Source organism: Acipenser ruthenus, chromosome 1 (assembly GCF_902713425.1).
Source record: "Acipenser ruthenus chromosome 1, fAciRut3.2 maternal haplotype, whole genome shotgun sequence".
NCBI classification, from domain to species: domain Eukaryota; kingdom Metazoa; phylum Chordata; class Actinopteri; order Acipenseriformes; family Acipenseridae; genus Acipenser; species Acipenser ruthenus.
The window spans coordinates 94,514,443-94,537,678 of NC_081189.1; the positions used below are offsets into that span (position 1 = coordinate 94,514,443).

A 23,236-nucleotide genomic window follows, 5' to 3' on the forward strand; every position below is an offset into this window, starting at 1 on the left:
TTTTTTTAAAATGTATTTATTTATTTTTTTTACCAAACTTATGCCAGTAACTCCCATCCCGCACCACGCCTGTAAATTCAGAGTTAGAGCTATCAGTCTGATGAAAAGGTTGATGACCATGACATTTATCAACAGTATGTACAGAATAATATAGAATAAGAATTAGCAATGAAGTGGTTAATCATAATTTGAAAAGCAGTCCATCCAGGTATACTAGTGTGACATACGGACATGTACATTATATCTGGACAGACACCTCCATATATTCCCAGTCTAGTACTCTCAATAACTTATGATAGATAATGTTAATACCAAGCTCCATCCCAATATTGAATAAGCAGTTTTTATGATACATAGAAATATGTACACATACATGATACGGTTATTTCAAAGTTAACACAGAGACCAGGGCCAGAGGACTACTGGAGTGAGGACAGATTCAAACTATACAGTCAAAATACACAGCCCTTTTTCACACAGAGTGGATGTATGGAATGGGTTGCCAAGCCATGTTGCTACTGATGCTCTGGGATCCTTTAAGAGAGATCTGGTTGAAGTTCTAGAAACCATTACTGTTGTGTAGTCATTACATGAAGAAACAGAAGAACAGTGGGGCTCCAAATGGCCTCTCCTCGTTCATAACTTATCTAAAGCAATGCAGCAGCAAGCTGTGCCCTACTTATAACAAAATCAAAACATCAACATATTGTTTTAAAATCCATAAATACTTAACAAATATTTGTATATATATAAATAATAAGCATAATGATCTGGAAAACATGTATTAGCAAAATAACAGGCACCATCTACAAAACGAATGTTTTGAAAGCAGGTATTACATTTTTTTGTTGCTAAAAGGCCTCAGCAACATCTTTATATTTTATGAATCACTTGCAAATAATTTAGATTCCCGCCTACCTACTCCTTTCTTTCTATTTAGGTAATTGCAAACAAAATTAACAAAGTATTCAAATGGTTTTACAGCTCACCTGCAGCTGCTAAACACAATGTGGCACATTGTACTACAACTTGAATATGTTGCTAAAACCATTTCTAACTTTTGTGGATCAGCATAAAGGTAAGAAACATTACTGCAAAGAAAAAAAAACATATTTGGTCCAGTTCATTTCTACTGTCTACAAATTACTTGGTAAACTAAATTATGCAAACAAGGTTCTCCTAATACTTTAATATAATGTATAATTTAATAGTGGAAAAAAAAATAAACTAGCGCAATGGTTTCCAACCAACCATCTTTTCCAATGACCTTGGGGTTTAAAGGGTTTTCTGTGTACCAATGCCAGCATGGGACTACAATCATACTGAAGTGTGCACACAATAAGGGGGTTAAGGGGAGGTATGACACAATCATTACACGACTGAAGCACATCGGCTCGGTGTGCAGTACGGGAGTTTTTCTTTTTAATGTGGTGGTGGGAACGCAAAGGGTCTTGTGCAGGGCAAGTTGTTTTAAAATATTTTATATATATTTAAAAAAAAAGTTCCACCTTCATCAGGGCCCCCCTTCGGGGCGTTGGGCCCCCGTGGAAATTTCCCCGTCCTCCCCGCCCTCTGGTGGGCCTGGAATTATATGAATATTTAAGTCTGCACTAAAACAAACAGGTGCAATTAATGTAAAAAAAACGACTGCAAAGATAATCAACAACATTAACTTTATACGTAATGACTAAACCGGCGTTTCCTGCAGCAATTCTCAAATCAGCCTTTATCTCAGCACAGCTATCGTTTCCATTGGGCACAATGCATGCTGATTGCATTCTAATCATTCTTACATTGACCAGCAGTATAACGTCATTGCATGTTGTTTGTTCGAGCTACATTTTAATAAGGTTTAATTTTTGCGTGCGTCACAAATTTCAGCATGGTTCAGGTTGTGTAAGCGCTCATTGGTTGATCAAAGAAAAGGCGGCTAGAAAGTATTGGAACGAATTGCACCACATTAATTCGACGGCAAACGTCCATGTCTGTAAATAAAAACAGGATCAACATCCAACCTGCTGTTGACCCCGTGTTTAAAACGTGTTTGCAACACGATGGAAACATTCCTGATTAGGATGCATACGCAGCACACATTTTAAGGGGCCAAATTAAGGATCTCGAGAAGCGATTTCAGAAGCGATCTTTGGATACAAATGCAGCAACGTCAATCGAAAATGCTTCACGCTGTAAACACCCAACTTACAAGGTAAATGCTATGTATTACAATCAACGTTTTGTTTTATGTTGTGATCCTATTTTCTGTTACGTGGAATGTAATAAACAAAAACGCTGCCTTTTTTTTGTTTGTTAATTATACTCCACCCCACCCCTTCTTCAATTTTAAGTACATTTGTATAATTTAAATTGTGTGTACAGCTTTTTTTTTTTTTTTTTTTTTTAAACCTCATCAGTAAACGTAAGTAGTACTTTATGAAAATGTCTTTTACCACAGTTTATTGCGATGAAACGACAGTGGCAGGGATTTCGTTTTAAAACGAGATCACACAAATAGTCACACACAATGCTTACTGCGTGTCACCTTTGTTAGTTGATAGTTTATAGTTGCTTTACGAGGTAAAGTAAGGTCTTCACAACCTGTCAATCTGGGGTATTTTTAATATAGTTTTACATAGTTTTGTATTTATTTAACTCCAATACGTTAGTAATGTGCTTTCGCTTAGGTATTGCATTAGTTTTTATATCAATTTATATGATTGATTGAGTTATGTTTGACCCGTGAGAACAACATACATCCAGCAACATACGTAATTTAAGTATCCAGTTTATCATTGGAGCATGGTGTTATTGTTTGAGAACCACTGACTGGACTAAATTACGATCGGAACTCCGTCGCTTAACAATGTTCATTAAAACAAGTAAAAATGTATTTAAAAAAAAAAAAAAAAAAAAAAAAGTATCGCTTGCATTGGCCGGGAATCGAACCCGGGCCTCCCGCGTGGCAGGCGAGAATTCTACCACTGAACCACCAATGCTTTACATATAGTGATTATTTACAGATTATGTTTTGTAACATACATTTGATTCATCATCAGCCTCAATATTCAAAAACTTAAACTAGGAAAAGAACCAGAGAACGGCACACACGTACAGTTGGGGTCCTGCATCTTCTTTTGTCTGTCCGCCCCACAGTCGTCGGTATGTTTTTGGGTTGCGGTTATGCGCGCCGTAACTTGTCCTGCAGCCAGACATTTAAAATGTAGGGGACTGACAGACGAGTTGCGAGATTAGGGTTAGGTGGTATTACAATTTCACTGTTTTGTTTTTTGTATGACACTGACAGCCTATTGAAAGCTGCATTCTAGATCGTACTCCCGTTTTTAGTCCTAATATCCCAGGTGCTAAATAAATAATTTACAATGCCCAGCGAGGCTTCATAACAGTTATTTTCAGTGTTTTCATAGATTACAATAATGTAAAGTCTTAAATATATGTGGAAAAGTGCCCATTGTCACGTGACTTGTAAACTAAACGATGCATTTCTCAGTAATTGTGTACTAAAATTAGGATACACAGCGCCTCCAGGTGTCAGAAGGACCAAATAACAAGCTGAAGAATTCAGAAGTCTTAGCCAATTATGCTAAAGAATAGATCTGTGTCGCTACCAATCTAAGGGAATATATGCATCTCTGGTCGTATTTGCTACACTGCAGTGGATCACATCTCTCAGCCTTTAATCCATGTAATTAATCCAGACATTGGGAACGTTGTTAATGTTTTATGCGCCATATGCATACAGGATTTTGTTTTAAAACGAGGTGTCAGTTTGTACTGTTTCTGTCTGAAATAGTCCGAAAAAAATGTTTACTGCGTGTCACCTTTGTTAGTTGATAGTTTATAGTTGCTTTACGAGGTAAAGTAAGGTCTTCACAACCTGTCAATCTGGGGTATTTTTTAATATTTTCTTTACATAATGTTATGATGCAGATCGTTATATTTTTATTTAGCTGGGTATTGTGCAGATTGTGATCGGAAAGTGAAAGTCATTTTTTGTACTTATTCAACTCCAATACGTTAGTAATGTACTTTATTTTAGGTGTTGTATTAATTTATATGATTTGAGTTATGTTTGACCTGTTGTGAGAACAATAAGTTAACATACATCTAGCAAAATACAGTAATTTATTTAAGTATCCAGGTTATCATTTGGAGCATGGTGTTACTGTTTGAGAACCACTGACTGGACTAAATTACGATCGGAACTCGGTCACTTAACAATGTTCATTAAAACAAATTAAAAAAAAAAAAAAAAAAGTATCGCTTGCATTGGCCGGGAATCGAACCCGGGCCTCCCGCGTGGCAGGCGAGAATTCTACCACTGAACCACCAATGCTTTACATATATGGTTATTTACAGATTACGTTTTGTAACATACATTTGATTCATCATCAACCTCAATATTAAAAAACTATTAAACTAGGAAAAGAATCAGAGAACGGCACACACGTACAGTTGGGGTCCTGCATCATATTTTGTCTGTCCGCCCCACAGTCGTCGGTATGTTTTTGGGTTGCGGTTATGCGCGCCGTAACTTGTCCTGCATCCAGACATTTAAAATGTACGTGACTGACAGACGAGTTGCGAGATTATGGTTAGGTGGTATTACAATTTCACTGTTTTGTTTTTTGTATGACACTGACAGCCTACTGAAAGCTGCATTCTAGATCGTACTCCCGTTCTTAGTCCTAATATCCCAGGTACTAAATAAATCATTTACAATGCCCAGCGAGGCTTTATAAGAGTTAGTTTCAATGTTTTCATAGATTAAAATAATTTAAAGTCTTAAACAAGGATTCTGACGGCTTGAAAGAGGTTAACCTAGGTTTAGTTCACTGATTATGTTGAGCGTTATTGCTAAAATAATTAATTAATAAATAAGGGAATATATGCAGATCGGTTGTATTTGCTACACTGCAGTGGATTGCATCTCTCTGCCTTTTAATCCATGTAATTAATCTAGACGTTGGGAATGTCATTTATGTTTTATGTGCCATATCCATACATACTTATTTTTAATTATAATGTAATTTGGAATACGTTTATTTTGCATACCATTTGACTTGCTGACTGTGTAATGTCTTTCTTATGCCAACTTTGAATAATGACATATCAAACATTAAACAGTGCAAGTATTGCATTTTTTTTGTTTTTGTTTTTGTTTTGGTCATTATTTGTGATTTAACCAAAATAAAATGAATGTATTATCTTTGTTTATTGCAAAAATTAAATACTATCCGACTGGTTTACCATGTTGAAATGCACAGAAGAAAAATTAAATATTTAATCATATCCTGATGTAACTATCACTGACACTGTTATCTGCTGTATTATTGAATTGTATTTTGTCACACTTGTACTTGCTTGAACCAAAGTCATTGTATTTTATCTTGCTCTTAATTGTATTAATACTTGTACTGTGATTCTTGAAATGTGTTTTTGTTTGAATGTAAGGGCGTCTGCTTAGAAATAAATAATAATTCCAATAATACTACCATTTCAGATTTTCTGGTTCAGTAAAACAATTATTTATTCCATCTCTCTCTTCTGATTTTAGCAAAGGAGAAGGTATATTTAAATTGACAGCATTTCTACAATATCCATTCTAAAAGATGTCCTATCAAAAGAAGCAACCAAAAGAAAAATCAAGCTTATCCTATCCTATGGTAAGAGCCTTTCTCTTTCCTGTTTCATCTGGGATTGTGTTGCTGTAAGTACAGTACTTTCAAATCCTGATCCTCTGTTCTTCTGCTTGCAGATGTTATCAAATAATCTAAACCACACCTTGAAGCTAATCCACCCCAAACTAGAATGCCAGTTGATTTTGGCTAAAAAGGTCCAGTTAATTGGTAAGGGGTGTGGGTTGTGGATTTGAGACCATTTTACATTTACAGTATTACCCGACGCAGAGGCTGGTTCTTGCTCATGCCTGCTGAAGTATCTTAAGGGTCAGGGTCATTGAGTTGAATGCAGTGAATGTTGACAAGGTTAGTGTCTCTCTCTCTCTCTCTCTCTCTCTCTCTCTCTCTCTCTCTCTCTCTCTCTCTCGCTCTCTCGCTCTCTCTCTCTGAATAAATATTCTTGTTAAATCTGTAGAACAAAGAGGCAGTCCACCCCTAAGGCAAGATTGTCGTACATAGTACATTATGGACCTTGTATCCATATCACAACATGTGTGAATACCTACACAGTTAACATAGAAACTTCCCTGAAGTTTTATAAATGTTGTTTTTTCTAACCTTAGAACACAAAAGACATGATTATTAGTTCCTACCTATCTTTTTGTCCCCGCTCCTGTATCATGGACACAGTAAACCGATGTATTAAAAGTGCTTATTGAACAGAAATCATTATTTACATTCTTTTAATGCATTTCCTCTATTTTATCCCCCAGGAGTTGCAAGTTCATGAGGGTAATGTGGACTTCTTGATTCCAGAGTACCGCAGTATTTTGGAAGACACAGATCACCTCCTAGAGGAGTGCCAGTTTTTAACATTAGAATTGTGCTGCATGTTCTTTGCAGGATGATGTCTGTACAGGATTTGGGTTTCTCATATGTGATATTTAATTTAGAATGAATGTGTATTTATATGTTTCTTTAGAATTGCCTTCTCGTGTAGGTATGATTACAGATCTCTACATTGACAGGTTCAAATTCAGGGGAACATTCTAGGGGATTATTCTAATCTTTATGTAAAATGTGCAAATGTTTTATTATACTTTCTAAAAGAAACATTTAGTATATATGTATATTGAAAAATATTTTATGAAAATTCTTAGTAGTCAGTGTTTGAAGAAAATAATATTTTGTTTCAATTCTATATGTTTTATAAAGAATTAAATATTAATGTAACGTGTTACTTTGAATAGTCTTTCTATAAAATGTTATTTTCACTGGCTTTTTGTTTCATAATGCAAATATCACTTGTCTACATAATTGTCTTACTAAAAAGATTAAACCCAAATGTATGACAAAGGTGACAACAGTAAATAACTTCATACAACAAGCTGGAAATATTATGTAGGCACTTTATTATTATTATTATTATTATTATTATTATTATTATTATTATTATTATTATTATTATTATTTATTTCTTAGCAGACGCCCTTATCCAGGGCGACTTACAGTTGTAAACAAAAATACATTTCAAGAATCACAGTACAAGTAATAATACAATTAAGAGCAAAATAAAATGTTAATGATATGACTTTGCATATTTCTTTTTTAAAACCTATTAAACTTTTGTCAGTGCAATAATTTGCCAGACAGATTGCTTCCAAAATAAAACAGGTTGTATCTGAAAATGATTTAAAGACATTTCTGGTTGATCAAGATACTGCCAGCTTCTATGACAGACATTTATCTGCCAAATGAACTGCTACTTTATAATAGGAGAAATCTGGGTTTGGACAGCTGCTGCAAGACAACTGTACTTTTCTGCTGGGAGAAAGGTCATTTAATACTATTTGCACACTGCACTAAACATCACTGCACCATTCATCCATCACCCAACCTGCTTCAAAGCATTGCAATTCAGACCAAGTGGACAAACTAGGAAACTGGTGCATGCCAAATTTGATGTATGAGTTCAGGTAGAAACAGTAATCGACGAGATCTTCTCACTCCCACACTACTGGACTGTAAAGCAGGTATTTGAAAGGCAAAGAAAAAAAAAAGTAGTCACAAAGCAAGTTTGTGTCTGAAACCAGCATTTGTCACTACATATCATTATCTTGTCCAATTTATGTCAAAACACTTCTATATGCCAGTGTTCTATGTCATTAATCTGGCTATATGGGTTTCTAAACAATAGTAAAAAGAAATATACTGTTGCCAATGTTCTAAACTAATATGTATTGTGTATTGTGGGTGCCTGTCTTAGTTATACATAACTGAATGGCAAATTAGAGGAGGTTTGAAAGTGTGTTCTAGAGAGGAACTTGAGCTATAGTTCAGACAGTACTAATATGTATTAGGGTCTCAGACATGTCCTTGAACTCCAGTTGTCAAGATTATATACCAGTTTAACAGAACAAATCACAACCTATTTAATAGAAAATATGTGCGCTAATTGCTTAGTCTCATGATTAAGGTTTCCAACAGACTGGCTCATAGCCAAATTGCATGCTTGTACTTTCTCCTTGAAAGGACAACTTTTTTCAATAGCATTTGCTGTATAGGGCAAGTGATATGATTCTCCGTGTGACTGCAGTTGTTATTGTTCTACTAAAGCCTGAGGGCACTGTCTGGCGTGACTTCCTTCAACACAAGTCGCCAGGGGAACTACCAGTTTCCACAACAAACTAAAATCATTACCCTAATGAAGATTGCAGCTTCGGTTAATTTGAAAGCGCAACTGAAGCCCGTTAGGTATTAATATATTAACTTGCTTATTTGTTAGATACGAGGAAAAGTGTAAAGTTCTGTACTTCTTGACCCAAACAAACACATTTGTAGAGTATGTTGATTAGGGATAATCCTGCCATGTTTTGAATGTTCAGATGGCAGGTGTTTCATTAAAAATGGCAGTACATATTCATGCCTGGGTGAGTCTAATGTGCATGTCTGTTTATATAGTGTTATCTGTTCATTGCATGAAAATCAATACAAGTGGTCCTAAAATGTACTGTATCTACAGTTAAACATAACAATGACAAATTGCATCTTCCTGTCGATTGTAAAAACCTACTGTTTTAGAACACATATATATTTACACTGTCATTTTAGAACTTAAATATAATTGAAATTATTATATGAGTCATTTTAAGATCTTTACAACATGTTTTTTTTATTTTTATGAAGAAGTAACAAACCTAAAAATACGATCTACATTTTAATACCTATAATTGCTTGTGATGGGTTGCCTTCAATTTAAATATAATAGACAGTTAATAATATATAAGACAAGTTCATTTTTAAAAATGTTAAGAGGATGATTTCCTTATGCCAACAAGCCCGTCAATCTTAATTTGTCAATGCTGTTGACATGCAATTCATTCTCAGCATTTTTTTTCAGAACTAACTGACTGGCTCAGTACTACAAAGCAGGTGAATTATGGGTCTGTCAAGTTTACAGGTTAAAGCTAAGAGTCCATTTCTGTTAGGTGACAAAAGGTCCTACTATTCCCGTGAGTGGGTGTAGTCAACTGGAAGGAGATCAGAAGCATGCCTTCATTTGCACTGGTATAGTCAGAACCTTGTTGACACACAACAGATGGGGCCAGCTGAAAATGAAGGTTGAGGGACAGCTTCAAATGCTAGTCGGAGCAAAAATTTAAAACTAGAATTTAAATATTCTATATTTTCAAAGACGCTGAATGTCCATGCAGAATGTTCATGAAATTAAAACTGTCATTACGGCTAGATTTGTGTTTTTTAAATCCAGAAACAAAATGTTAACATAAGGGTCCCTATCCTCCAACACGAATCTATGTTTTGTAAAGTTTTTATTTACCTTTACAACAAAATACAATACTGCACTGGGACAAATGCCTAGCAAAAAATGTCCCCATATGTTTTGTAACATTAATATGGAATTGTTCTTTCAAAAATAGGAGTTAATTAAAAACTGGAGTAAAAATATGCTTAATTGTGTTTTTGCAGGATTCAATTCAACAGTTAACATTCAGTAAAAAAAAAAACTATTAAACTCCAGTAAATGAGCACAGCAATGCAGTGATGTAACAGTGTCCTTAGTAGGGCTGTTTTTTTCTGGTGGCCAAAAAAAAATGAGGAGTCAGAAAAAAAGGTAGAGGATTTGGGACCGCCTTAAGCCACCAGCAGCAGTAGAATCATATTATTGTATTCTAACTGACAACACTTTTCATTTTTTCTTAACGTTTTACCCCAATTTGGCTGTTAAACGCATTTTCCACTAGCCAACAGAAAAAAGAAAACAGTAGCCCATCATAGTTTCACAATGTCACAAAACTGGTCCCCAAATACCCTTACTTTTAATTTGTCATGTTGGTTAATATGTTGGATGCATAAATGTGTTAGCGAGAAATAACCAGACCGTTTCTATTATTGTTATTATTATTAGCTATAACACTAGAGAGCCCCAATCCTACAGGTTTTCTAGGTGTCTTTACATCATCAGTTGCTAAATATCTAGAACATCTGTTAAAATTGATTAATTAAGCCAATAATTGTTGCAATTAACTAACTGAGAGCTTGGTTAAAATGAAAACCAGAAGACCTTGTAGCTCTCCAGGACAAGGGTTGGAGACCCCTGATCTAGATGGTACAGCACTATTGCAGTTGCCATAGCTAATCCAGCGAACTTCCCTAGTGCTGCCAGCAACAGGAATGCTGATGAGTACAATTTTTAGTATGTGTCCCCAGATTTGATTTACAAAATATGGTCACTTTAGTTGTTCTTTCTAGTTCTGTAACATGAGCATTTTTTTCTTTGTAATAATTTCTCCTGTTATTGTTTAATTAGGAGACACAGATAGTAATTGACATGCTGCAGTTTGTGAACTACCTTGTTCTACCTCAATGCCATTTTCAGAAGAGATCATTCAAATAATTTATGAACCTGCAGTTTCTGTCTGATGCATTGTTTTGTGAAGTTTCTTTTTCTGTCTTTACCAGATGTGTTTATTATATTAAATGTGGCAGATCATAAATGTCCCTGATCAAAATTGCCATGACAACTAAACTGCAATGAGGTGATTCAATTGCAGGTCTACAGTAGGAGATCAGTAACATTTCTAATTGGCCCCAATAAAAACACCAGCAGTGTATAATAGATCATATGAAATTCATTTAAATGTGCAGCACTTACAATTTCCAAATAAGTATTGGTAATGCTTTATTTGAACTGAACACCTCTATAAAGGTAACATTAGTAGCTCTGTATAACTACAATTCAAAATGAAGGGGGGTGATGTAAGGATACACGCCATGTGATTTGTGGGTGCAAAAACCCCCATAATGCTGCCATAAATCGTGTTTCGCAGCCGTAAAAGTCACATTTTACCGGCCACTAAATGCAGCCTATGTAAAGAATAGTGTTCACCTGGCGTTCTGCACTCGCTATCAAATTTGCACTTTTCCATCATTATTCCATTAACATTATATTAAAATGCTTTCAAATAAAGAAAAGACAATGGAATTAGGCGGGATCTGGCTACTAAGCGGTGCAAACATTATAATGTGATGTAAGGATTTTGCCTTGCACTTAGGCAATTGCTGACCGTCCAAAAACTTTACACCTCTTCTTATAAGGTGCAAAACATTGTAGAGGCGAGTAACTAAGAGCTGTATAAAAGCACACACCTTCAGAGACATGTCATTGGCTTCAGGGTGGCTGCTGTTGTACACTTCCTCATGCGGAGACACTTGGCTCTTGTTGAGGAGAGTCAGGAACATGTTCGGAAAAGAAGGCAAGACGAAGAAGACCCCACATATTCAATCCCAGAGTCACTTTGTTTGGGATGCTGGAGGATGTGGTGCTAAAGCGTTATCGTCTCACTCTGCAGGTCATCTTTGAGCTCATAGCTGAATTGAGGGATGAGCTAGACCCCAGCATCAACATCTGATGCTGAAAGAAAGCTCCACCACTCATTCAAAATGTACATATATTCAATAAATAGTTATTTCTGTAAAATGTTATTGCAGGCATTGCACTCCTTGACAGAACATTGTATTATTCCATTGAGCACACCTGGTCCTACATTACTCACATGTCACAGTGGCAGAAATAACGTGCTGTGTCTAATACCAGGTTTATTGTCATTATTCATTAATGGCCAATACAGCAGAGCCACACATCCAGGTTCACTGTAAGTAACAGTCTCTGAAGGTGTGTGCTTTTGACAAAGATTTCCAAGGTTAGAAAAATGTGTACTTCCTGAAATAATAAGATGTCGTTCAGGTACAGTGAATACAATAAGACCAAACAAATAGACCAAAAAAACACGTTATAAAAAATTGAAAGGCCCATTGACATCACTTTATTCATTATATCTAGTCAGCAGAAGCTGCTATTCAAATTCGATTATATTAATTAAAGGGACCCAGATAAACGCAGGTCAGTGGCATTTTATAGAAGACATCTATTTGCACAAGAACAACGCGCATTTTGTGGCCAATACACAAATCGCTTAAATGTTAAACAGTTCAAATGTAGTCACCATTTTAATTACAAATATGACCTAAGCTATGGTTAAAATCAAGTTGTATTATAAGTTAATTTAAACAAACAGGATGCTGCATAAAAACTGAGTGCCAAATTGACTGAAGAGTAACAATGGGTTGGACTGTAAGAGACAAGCTGACTAGGGTGTTTCATGTATGCTTAGACAGATAGCAAAATGCAGAAATGTAGCTTCTCCAACACTCCTCCCCCACGCCCCTTTGATAAATGGTTGGTTGGGGGGTTACTTACAGTGAACCTGGATGTGTGGCTCTGCTGTATTGGCCATTAATGAATAATGACAATAAACCTGGTATTAGACACAGCACGTTATTTCTGCCACTGTGACATGTGAGTAATGTAGGACCAGGTGTGCTCAATGGAATAATACAATGTTCTGTCAAGGAGTGCAATGCCTGCAATAACATTTTACAGAAATAACTATTTATTGAATATATGTACATTTTGAATGAGTGGTGTATAAAAGCACACACCTTCAGAGACATGTCATTGGCTTCAGGGTGGCTGCTGTTGTACACTTCCTCATGCGGAGACACTTGGCTCTTGTTGAGGAGAGGCAGGAACATGTTCAGAAAAGAAGGCAAGACGAAGAAGACCCCACATATTCAATCCCAGGGTCACTTTGTTTGGGATGCTGGAGGATGTGGTGCTAAAGCGTTATCATCTCACTCTGCAGGTCATCTTTGAGCTCATAGCTGAATTGAGGGATGAGCTAGACCCCAGCATCAACAGCAGAGCCACACATCCAGGTTCACTGTAAGTAACCCCCCAACCAACCATTTATCAAAGGGGCGTGGGGGAGGAGTGTTGGAGAAGCTACGTTTCTGCATTTTGCCATCTGTCTAAGCATACATGAAACACCCTAGTCAGCTTGCCTCTTACAGTCCAACCCATTGTTACTCTTCAGTCAATTTGGCACTCAGTTTTTATGCAGCATCCTGTTTGTTTAAATTAACTTATAATACAACTTGATTTTAACCATAGCTTAGGTCATATTTGTAATTAAAATGGTGACTACATTTGAACTGTTTAACATTTAAGCAATTTGTGTATTGGCCACAAAATGCGCGTTGTTCTTGTGCAAATATATGTCTTCTATAAAATGCCACTGACCTGCGTTTATCTGGGTCCCTTTAATTAATATAATCGAATTCGAATAGCAGCTTCTGCTGACTAGATATTATGAATAAAGTGATGTCAATGGGCCTTTCAATTTTTTATAACGTGTTTTTTTGGTCTATTTGTTTGGTCTTATTGTATTCACTGTACCTGAACGACATATTATTATTTCAGGAAGTACACATTTTTCTAACCTTGGAAATCTTTGTCACTTATAAACATTGTAATACAACACATTTTGAACAAACGTTTTATAGTATACGTATAAGATTTCACTGTCTTTTACGATTTGCTAAATCCTTGGACATAAGGGGCGGTACTAAAATTTGGACTCGGCCACCGTAGTTCCTTTGACGTAATCACTTTATCTGTGATTGGACAATTTCAATAGTCGCGGGCTACTTGAATAGAGAAATCAGCAGTTTTGGTAACTGCAGGAATTGGGGGAGAAGGATTGCTTGAGAATCAGGCAGAAAAAGAGAGAGATAACTTAAAGTTGTCCAAAATGGGAAATAAAATCAGCATGGAGAATTAAAGGAAACACACTAAATCACGCTGTTTGCTGTTTTAGTTTATGCTTTCTAGCTAGGCTTCGCATTTTTAATTTAGATTTCTTTTAATTTTTGGTTTTGTAAACAACTTGTTGCACAGTGTTACCCTTGATGTTATTGCCTGCATACTTTTAACTGTCTCCTGCTTTGTTTTTAGACGTGTTGTTTATTTAGGGTTTTATCTTATTAGTTTTCGGATTGTATTTTGAAAATGTTTGGCACCAGTCAGAGGACTGTGACGGGGGATAGTATCCAGAACCAGGAAAATTCGCTTTCAAGACGAAGAGAAGCTGAAAAACAACTTTTAGAAAACCAAGAAAATATGAATCCCAAAACCTCAAACAGGACCGTTTTGGGAGTTTTGCAGAATAACCAGCGCAGCAGCAGAGTCCAGTCACTACGCGCCACAAAACAGGTAGGCAATTTTATTATTCTAAATAGTATCCTTTAAAAATGTGTTTTTATATATAAACCAGTGATGTATTTAACTAATATTCCTGTGCAGACAATGTCCATTTACTAAAGGTATATTCCGCCGTGGTGGCCTGTCATCGATTGTAAATATTACTTAATAAAGCAGGCCGTCCCCAGACTCGTTTATGAAAATGTAAACCAATCAAAGTTTAAGGCTTACATTTTTTTTTTTTTAAATCTACCTAATATGAAAGCATCTAGTTTGATTTTGTAAATGCAATATGGTTAGACCCTTTGTCCTGCGCGCTTGAAAGATGTTAGTTACATTAAAACTGAAATGTCTGTAGGGGGAAGACTAATGAGACAACAGTCCGCCATTTTCTAAATCAGCTGCTGCACATAAGGGTCACAGCATTACATTTTTACATTAATACATTTACGTCTAAACATTTGCCTTTGTAAACGTAAACCTTATTTTAATCCCATAATTTAATTGATTGGTTTTATATGTTGCCTTGGTCTTAGTAAAACCTTTCCTATAAAACAAATGCTCACAACTACTGGACATTGAATTCTCCCAGCATAAGTGATTATTTAATGGTTTTGTTCTCGGTTAAATTTATAGAAGACAAAATTCAATTGTGTGGCTTTGCTTGTCCATCTGGAATTAAAGTTTATTAACTAGCCCGAATCGTCATATACCGCCATTTTTACATGACCCACCAGCCCTGCAAGCTCACTTCGTTACACTGCTTTGGTGTTCAGCAATGAGCTTCTATAACGTGCACTATGACCTATAAATCTATACATTTACCTATTTGTTTCTCTAGGTCGGTAATTTTGTAGTAATCCATAGCTGTTCGAGAACATCAATCTGATATCTGCTTAAATATTTAGTTATCCTGTGTAGCACTTCACAATGTACATAACAATCTTTTGACATTAAATTACTAGTGTGTGTATCTATATCCTATCTCTATCTATATCCTTTTTTTTTCTCTGTAGGTTGCTTTAGCACAGGCTGCCTCCTGCAATGATGAGAACTTTAGCCAGGTGCCTGCTGACAAAGTGGGAGCAAAACAGCCTGCTTTTACAATCCATGTGGATGAGCCTGATGGTGCCTGCAGTAAGAGACAAAATGTCTTGCCAGTGAAACCCGAGTCAGATGAACCTCTTACACTTAACCCATCCGTGACATCCCTTGTGACCCGGCAGCCACTTTCTACGATTGAATGTTCTATGGATGTCAGCTATGGTAGGTAGATCTTGAATCCCATGACCAGCTTTTCTGTTTTCAACTTTCTGATCACACTGGCACAGGATGGCTACCTCCAGCAAACATGGTGTGTATGACCGTATATTTGGATTAGCAGTGTGCCGGTCATTCGTTGCATAAAAAGCACAACAGTATTATCTGGGGTCAATTTGGAACATTCGCCCACCCTGATTTCTTTGGTTCCATGAGAGATTATTTGTTTATTTAATCACTCCTGAAGCGGCGCCATGATCTTGGTGCTGTAAGTAGCCACCAGTGGTTTTGAGGCCACACTTCAGTTAATTGCCCCAAATTAAAAAAACATGGAACTGTATTCAGGAACCCCTTGTGCTTTTAAATATAATTCTGCCTTAACTATAGCTTTAGAATTATGTGCATACTTGAATACTCACCTTGTCAAATCTTTTCAGACTCTCCCATGGTTCTGGACATGTCTGTTAATGAAGCAGAAGAAAAGAAATCCATTGTAAACAAAGTCCCAGATTATGCATTGGACATCCACAAATATTTACGAGAAATGGAGGTATGTATATCCCTTTTTTTTAAATGATTAAGATTCTTGCAAGAATTACTGTTATTATGAAACCGTGACCCTGGTAGTGGGTGTAAGTTGGTGGTCTACTTGACACCAGTCTGTCAGTGGCAGGTTTCTCCTTTAACATCATCCAGATTCTAGTATAGCATGGGTACAGAATTGACAGACTAAATTTGGATCACGGTGCAATTTGATTTGGCATACAGAATAGAATCCAAGAAGTAAACTATGCCTTTTAATTTTGTAAAAGGCATTTGACATGGTGAAACACAAATCCTTTTTCTGTCCCTCAAATAGGTGAAGTCCAGGCCAAAGGCAGGTTATATGAAGAAACAGCCAGACATAACTAATAGCATGCGAGCCATTCTTGTGGACTGGTTGGTAGAAGTTGGGGAGGAATACAAGCTACAAAATGAGACTCTCTACCTGGCTGTTAACTACATTGACAGATTCCTGTCATCCATGTCTGTCCTTCGAGGGAAACTGCAGCTTGTCGGTACAGCTGCTATGCTTCTAGCATCGTAAGTATTTAGAGCAGTATTATGAAATGTGGTTAAATAAATGCTGACATCTTGTATATTTGGGCCTTCAAAGCAACCTTTTCTGAGTTGTTGTTTTCTTCTGAATTCAGAAAATTTGAAGAGATCTACCCACCAGAAGTGGCAGAGTTTGTCTACATTACAGATGACACTTATACCAAGAAGCAGGTTCTAAGGATGGAGCATCTTATTTTGAAAGTCCTTTCTTTTGATCTTGCTGCGCCAACGATAAACCAGTTTCTTACGCAATACTTTCTGCATCAGCAAGCGAACAGTAAAGTGGAAAGCTTGTCAATGGTAAGACATCTTCTAATCTCTTTTGGTTGTCAGGTTTGATGGACATGCCACCATATGGGTATCTCTACTTGCATATTTTGACACTAGTGATTTCCCCTTTCATAGCTGTGTACCATTTCTGAGGTCAACATATTTGTGCCAGGAGCATGCTAAATAGCATTAAGGTACAGCACCAGATTTACTAATCCAAATATTGAGTTTAGTACATTGAACTCTCAATGTAGTAAACGCATGCATTTGTTTGGATTTACGTTTGGTACAAATGTCTGAAGCTGTACAAGGCATGGATACTTCCTAGTTGCAGTTAAGGCATGCTTTCAACAATAGCTCTTACATTCTGCTTCAATAATTTTTCACTGTACTGTTCAGTATTTTAAGGAAATTGCAACTATATTGTGGCTAGCCACTGCGGAGTGGCTGTAATGACATTTCTCCCCAAACATTAAGGGGAACTGAAACAGCCAGGTTAGTTCTACTTATGGCTGATTTTTGAGCTTAAACAAAGCAAACTCAAAGCTACCACGCTTGTTTTTGAGAAATGGGTCTGCCGACTGCATTGCATGTCATTGGAAGAATTAAAGATAGGAAGGTATTAAACATGGTTTAATATAGCCTGATATTACGCTATGCAGACACACTTGTTACCATGAGTCAAATGGCTTTTTTGAGAGCATGTGTGCTATTTGTTTTCATTCCAGTTCCTAGGAGAATTAAGCATGGTAGACTCTGACCCTTTCCTGAAGTACCTGCCATCTATCACTGCAGCTGCAGCATTTGTTTTAGCAAATTTTACAATTACAGGAGCTACTTGGGTAAGTGTGTATCTATATCTCTATCTATTTATATCTCTATCGAAAGAATCTCCATCTAAAAAAAAATACCTGTTTTATAGGAAAGGGTAACACACGTGGTTTGTAAGTGATTTAACCTGCAATATTATTGAGCTGGCTTTGATGGTGTGGTTTAATGGCCTTGGTTAATTGGACTAATTTTCTAATGATTCAAATGCATAATGCAGAGTACTGTGAGCTGGTGCCTGCTGACTTGTCTTGGTTTACCTGCTTAGTTGCCTTAATGACGAAGGTATTGTCATTGATCTGCTGAGGACCTTGGCTCAATCGCTAGTTGAATTTAGGTTATGAAGCATCCATGTACAGTCCTTTTTTGTAGATTTTGTGTTTTTACAAATCGTAATTGACTTTTTGGTTGAAACCCAAAGCTGCCTAGCTGAACTGCATGCGACTCGAACGCTAATCTGCTGACCCACACTTTTTCCAAAACGGCTTTGTAAAGTTCTGCTTTCATAAATGAAAAGTAAAAGTTAGTTGTGTGGATACAACAAATCAATAACTTTGTTGCTGAAGTTGATTTAATGTTTGCACTGCCATGCATGGTTTTTAATTTAATCTGTTTTGAGACCAATCTGTGTGCCATGTTTTGTAGATGTGTATCCATTCTTGGTAATTGGTCTCTTCCCCCACCCCTACTCCTCCTTGCAGCCAGAGTCCTTGGTTGAATTGACTGGCTACACTCTGGAAACCCTTGAGCCTTGCATAATGGACTTGTATCAAACCTACCTCTGTGCACCACACCATGGACAGCAATCTGTACAGGAGAAATACAAGGGTGCAAAGTAAGGCGTGGCTTTTTTTTTTTTTTAATCGGGGGGGGGGGGGGGGTTTCTAATGTGTAATGTGCACATGGCTAATTTTGGCACCTACAGTTTTGGCATCCATACCTCACAACCCCCTTGCATGCTGTTAAACTACATGGTGTTCTATACCCTAAAAGTCATGACATCCCTGCACTCCCCATGAGTGCCAAAGTTGAAGGGGAGACTTTATAACAGCAAGAAGATGCAATATTTAGGACCACTTGTGGTCTTCGATTTCACTCGTCCCTGACCTGTTTCTTGTGTCTCTGCATGCTTTCACCTAAAGGTAATTGTGGTTGCTAGCTACAAGTTGCAGATATGTCTACACTGTAAAGTGTCTGTAAATGTGACAGTTTAAATAACTATTTTTTTTAACTTCATGTTAAACAACTTTAAATATGATATGACCATAAAACACTTTTACAAAATGTCTAAAGTTGAAGGTTAAATAACCATAACAATTAAGATAAAATATATGTATTTAACTAATTTAAATCACTGTAAATATGGCTGTTTACAACCATAACTTTACAAACTGTCAGTAAAGGGTAAATAACCAAAAAAGCTTTATGTACATTTTTTCTTTAATATTGCAAATATCTGAATTAACGTCAAATACAGTACAGTAAAAGTAGCTACAATAAATACCGAAGGTAAAACAAAAAAACTATTCAACTACAGCTATTACTGTAATTGATTTAAATTCCATTAAACCTAAAGACAGATTTACAGCTCTGACCAATTTCCTTTAACATTAGTGTTTAATACCAGAGATATGACCTAACTGGAATCCCAGAATCCATTGTGTGGTGGAGTGTAAATAGTTGTACTTTAAACAGTTATTTGTGTTGTGTGTTAATGTGGTGTGTGGTTGCATGATTATTTGTAAATGTGCATGTCCGTTGTGTCCCCTCACCCTTTGTGTGTTCCTCCATGGTGTGTGGTAACCCCTGTTCTGGGAGTCCGGGCCCAGAGTGGGCTACCCCCTTTCCCTGTCTGTATCTCCCTTCTCTGCAGAGTTCAGTGCTTGTAGTGCTGCTGTTCAGTGAAGAGCATTGGAATTGCTAACTTGTGCAGTGCATCTCAATTATAAGAGTTGTCGCCTGAAAATATCGATCTTAATTTTTATGGTATTATATTGTAAAGTTTATAGTAAACAGATTGCCGTCATTTGATGTACTGTCAGACCGTAAACTTGTTTAATTCAAAACTGTCAGTTTTTTATGCTATGATTTGTATATTGCTTTAGTCATTTACCATAGTTCAGTATATACAGTGTGACAATATGTATTATGGTTACTTGCTGTAAATCAGTTTATAAAGTGTGACCATATATTGCATTTGTCAGTTTCTGTAATTCAGTTTATACAGTCATACCAGGTATTTAAATTTTTGTGTAATTTTGAAAGCTCCAGTGAAAAATACTGATGTCGTCAGGCTTGTTAAACATTAATTTTTTTTTTTTTTTTTTTTTTTTTTTTTTTATTACCCCCAGGTACCATGGAGTGTCTCTTATTGAGCCACCAGAGAAATTGACCCTGATTGAAGACTTGCCATTTATTTTATTGTAATTCCATGCAGACATATTTAGGACTTCTGTTCTGCAGTTTTATTTTAATTTCTTTTTTTATATTTTTTTATACCAATGTCACAACCTGAAGACCATATTGCTTACTGGTAATTGTATTGTGATTTACTAAGATGAATAGGAGTGACTTGTTTCTAAGACCACTTTAAAACGTGCAATTCTACAGAAGCTCATTAACATCCCAAAAAGACATGTATTCATCTCATTACAAGATTAATATTGGGTTATTTTGCAATTGCATTGTCAAGATGGTTTTCAGCAGCGATGGATGTTGGTGTAACAGAAGTGAAGTGCAGCTGGACAGTGAAGCGGTGAAGGATCTCCATTAGTTCTGTTAATGTGTGAGAATGCACTTGCAATGGTGTCAGTATGTGAGGGGGGGGGGGATGACACGCGTTGAGTTATGTAACTTGTTTTAGTTTGAACAATGTAATGCATAATATTGCTACTGCAGAAACTTAATGCACATTTTAATTAAGCCGATTTTATGACCTAGAGACCAAGTAGAAGCATACTGTATTTAATGAAACTAGTACAACCTATTTATTGTATAGGTAAGACACTCAATCTGTACTTTTGTACTAGTTTTATCATAAAGTGCAACCCTTTTTAAAGCAAAATGAAGAGACTGAATGGGAACAAACAAGAGTGGTGTGAATTACCAAAACCTATGCTGCAAAATAATGCAATATTCCCTTGTAATAATGCAATACATATTTCTTTGGTGCCAATTAGCTTCCATACAAATTCTCTCTCCTCTTGTAAGCATTTAATAATGTTAAGAATGTGTATTCTAGTTAATCCAATTCAAACATTAGGTTTTAAACTGCAAAATAAAAGTTTTAAATAAGAGTTTTGTTAAAGTTTTACTATTGGATTGTCCCCTTTTGGAAAAAACCCAACTACTGTATATTGATTAACTTACCTCCGATGACTGCAGAACAGAAAACCATTTTCTCATCTTGCAAATATCCACGGTATTTGTTTATAATCACAATGACCTGAAATGTTTTGGATAATGGATGTGTAATTGATTTTATATATATACGGTATAATGATGCATGCAAATTACAATATGATCAGTTCTAGAAAGAGTCCGCTCAATTATTTTCTTTTCTTTGTTTTTATAATGGTGTTTTATTCTTTACTTTTATGAACTCGAACGATGATAACCTCCAGTAAATTCCATCAACAATCAAGCTTAACCATAAATGGGCCAACCCATTCTGAAAACTTTTATCCTGAACAATTCTTGAATGGATTGGGTCAATTCTTAATTTCTAGGCAAGGTATATGCATTTTCCTCTAATTTTGTTTTATTTTACATAGTTAGAATGTCTTATGAATGGGCTTGGTAATTTAGATATTTTATTGATAGATAAATTATTCAAATAATGATCCTCTGAACAACCTCCAAAAGGGCTTCCTATGGCTTGATTGTTTAATAAACCTCGGACCCAAGCGTCTCAACTTGTCCCCAGTTAATTAATCCTAGCAAGCGGCTTCCCTGTGCTATGGTAAGCTGAGAGTCTAGTTGGCATGGTGGCTGTGCTAGCCACAAACAATTGGAGACTTGGCAGTTTAATGAGCTTTGTCCACCTTTTAGAAGCATCGTTAAAATAAATAATGGGATTGCATATCATTTAAACACCCTTTTAGGGTGTAATTTTTGGGGAATTAAAATATTAACCATAATACTGGGTTAGACCCCATATTTATGTGACTAACTGATAAGCAACATTGTAAACATACCATTTTGAGGGTGAACTAGTTTGTCTTGTTAGTGATTTGTGCAGTAGTCAATAACAGCATTGACGGCGTGCCATTTTCTCGTATTAAACAGGCATTCGTACCACATTCTGACAATGTACCACTTCCTGGTCCTACACAGGTATTGAATTGTGACAGTGTACATGTAGGGTTTCATTTATATAGCCTAATTGTAAAAGAGTAAGCATTAAACCAAGCTGAATAGTACACCAATGGTGTAAAAGCTTACTGAATCTATCCCAAAGTTCCCCAGGAGGTACTTCAAAACGTCATAGGGGTTACGCAGGATGCATCAAATGCAAAAAATGAAAGTAAAAACATGATTTTGAATTGAGTTTTTCTCTAAAGCACTGCATAAATTCGTTTGTTTAGCAGTTAGCTCAGTCTTGAGTAGTTTCAAAACTATACCATCCACCTCTACGGATGGGTGATTTCGATTGAGCAGTTTTCCGCGGCCATTATATTAGGGTTGACCAGTTCCCATAACAGGAAAGGATTTAGGGACGTGATGAGGGCTTTAAACAAGCTGAGAAGTTTTTAAAAAAATCCAAAATATATCCAATCACAATAGTCCCCTCTTTTGAAACCACACCCTCCTCACTCGCCTAGGTCAATTCCTCTTATGGGAAGTAGCCTCGACTGATTAGGCGCGGCTGGTTGAATTTGTTTTTGGTGTTTAATAGACATCTAGATTATCCTGTGCATAGTTTCGATTTAAAAATCGATACATTTCTTACTTGCAGAAGAAAAACCAAGAAAGAAAACAAGTCTACCGAAAGTGCAAAGCGACAATAAAGGGGCCCTTTAATGTTGGCTTTGTTAGTTATTATAGTTTTATCCTCACTCGGTTAATGTTTTTTTATTATTATTATTTTGTTAAAATGTTTAAATGGCACATTAATTATGATGAGATAGGAAGTAAATCGTAACCTGATAAACATTTACAGCGCCGACTATTTTGGATTAGCTAATAACTTTCCCTGAAAAGAAAGCGAATTGGTCTGCATGTGTTTCTGAAGAGATTCTCAAATACCGTCTTGATTCTGGGCATCGAGACATAATAGAATTTATACAATATACTGTTTGGTATTCTGTTCTGAACCAAGTTTGTCACTGTTGTGATATAATTTTTTTCTTCTTATGTTCTTAAATGGGGGAGCGGGTTACCATTCAGGAGAGTAAATATTGTAAAAGGGTACTTGAGCTGAAACCTCTAAACAGAAGGGGCAGTTTTACAATTTTGCCTTTCTGGTCGATTATTAATAAATACAAAGTTTGACCCGTTCCAGGTAGGTATGACTTAATTACAG

At 36.3% G+C, this 23,236-nt stretch overlaps 1 protein-coding gene, 1 long non-coding RNA gene and 2 other non-coding genes across 4 annotated transcripts; 2 read left to right on the forward strand and 2 right to left on the reverse strand.

Annotated features, from left to right (window-relative positions):
- The first annotated feature begins 1,989 nt into the window (after nt 1–1,989).
- LOC117973158 (uncharacterized) lies at nt 1,990–5,864 on the forward strand. Its single transcript, XR_009306804.1, has 3 exons — nt 1,990–2,206; nt 5,573–5,681; nt 5,774–5,864. It is a non-coding gene; the product is annotated as an uncharacterized LOC117973158 (long non-coding RNA).
- On the reverse strand, nt 2,923–2,993 carry trnag-gcc (transfer RNA glycine (anticodon GCC)). Its single transcript has one exon. It is a non-coding gene; the product is annotated as a tRNA-Gly (tRNA).
- Nucleotides 4,281–4,351, reverse strand: trnag-gcc (transfer RNA glycine (anticodon GCC)). The gene has a single exon. It is a non-coding gene; the product is annotated as a tRNA-Gly (tRNA).
- A 7,853-nt stretch (nt 5,865–13,717) lies between the features above and the next one.
- LOC117420984 (cyclin-A2-like) lies at nt 13,718–21,248 on the forward strand. The gene is made up of 8 exons (XM_034034809.3): nt 13,718–14,268; nt 15,273–15,522; nt 15,954–16,066; nt 16,376–16,599; nt 16,710–16,914; nt 17,613–17,726; nt 18,414–18,547; nt 20,064–21,248. Exons 1-8 carry the CDS (start codon nt 14,065–14,067, stop codon nt 20,137–20,139), a joined length of 1,320 nt encoding a protein of 439 aa, XP_033890700.1. The 5' UTR covers nt 13,718–14,064; the 3' UTR covers nt 20,140–21,248.
- Nucleotides 21,249–23,236: the final 1,988 nt, after the last annotated feature.

Bases quoted from the DNA above. Each gene is read 5' to 3' on its own strand.
- LOC117420984 (XM_034034809.3), top strand. From the start codon at position 14,065: ATGTTTGGCACCAGTCAGAGGACTGTGACGGGGGATAGTATCCAGAAC. The intron at 14,269-15,272 runs GTAGGCAATTTT...TTTTCTCTGTAG, and splicing joins CACTACGCGCCACAAAACAG to GTTGCTTTAGCACAGGCTGC. The intron at 16,915-17,612 runs GTAAGACATCTT...TTTTCATTCCAG, and splicing joins AAGTGGAAAGCTTGTCAATG to TTCCTAGGAGAATTAAGCAT.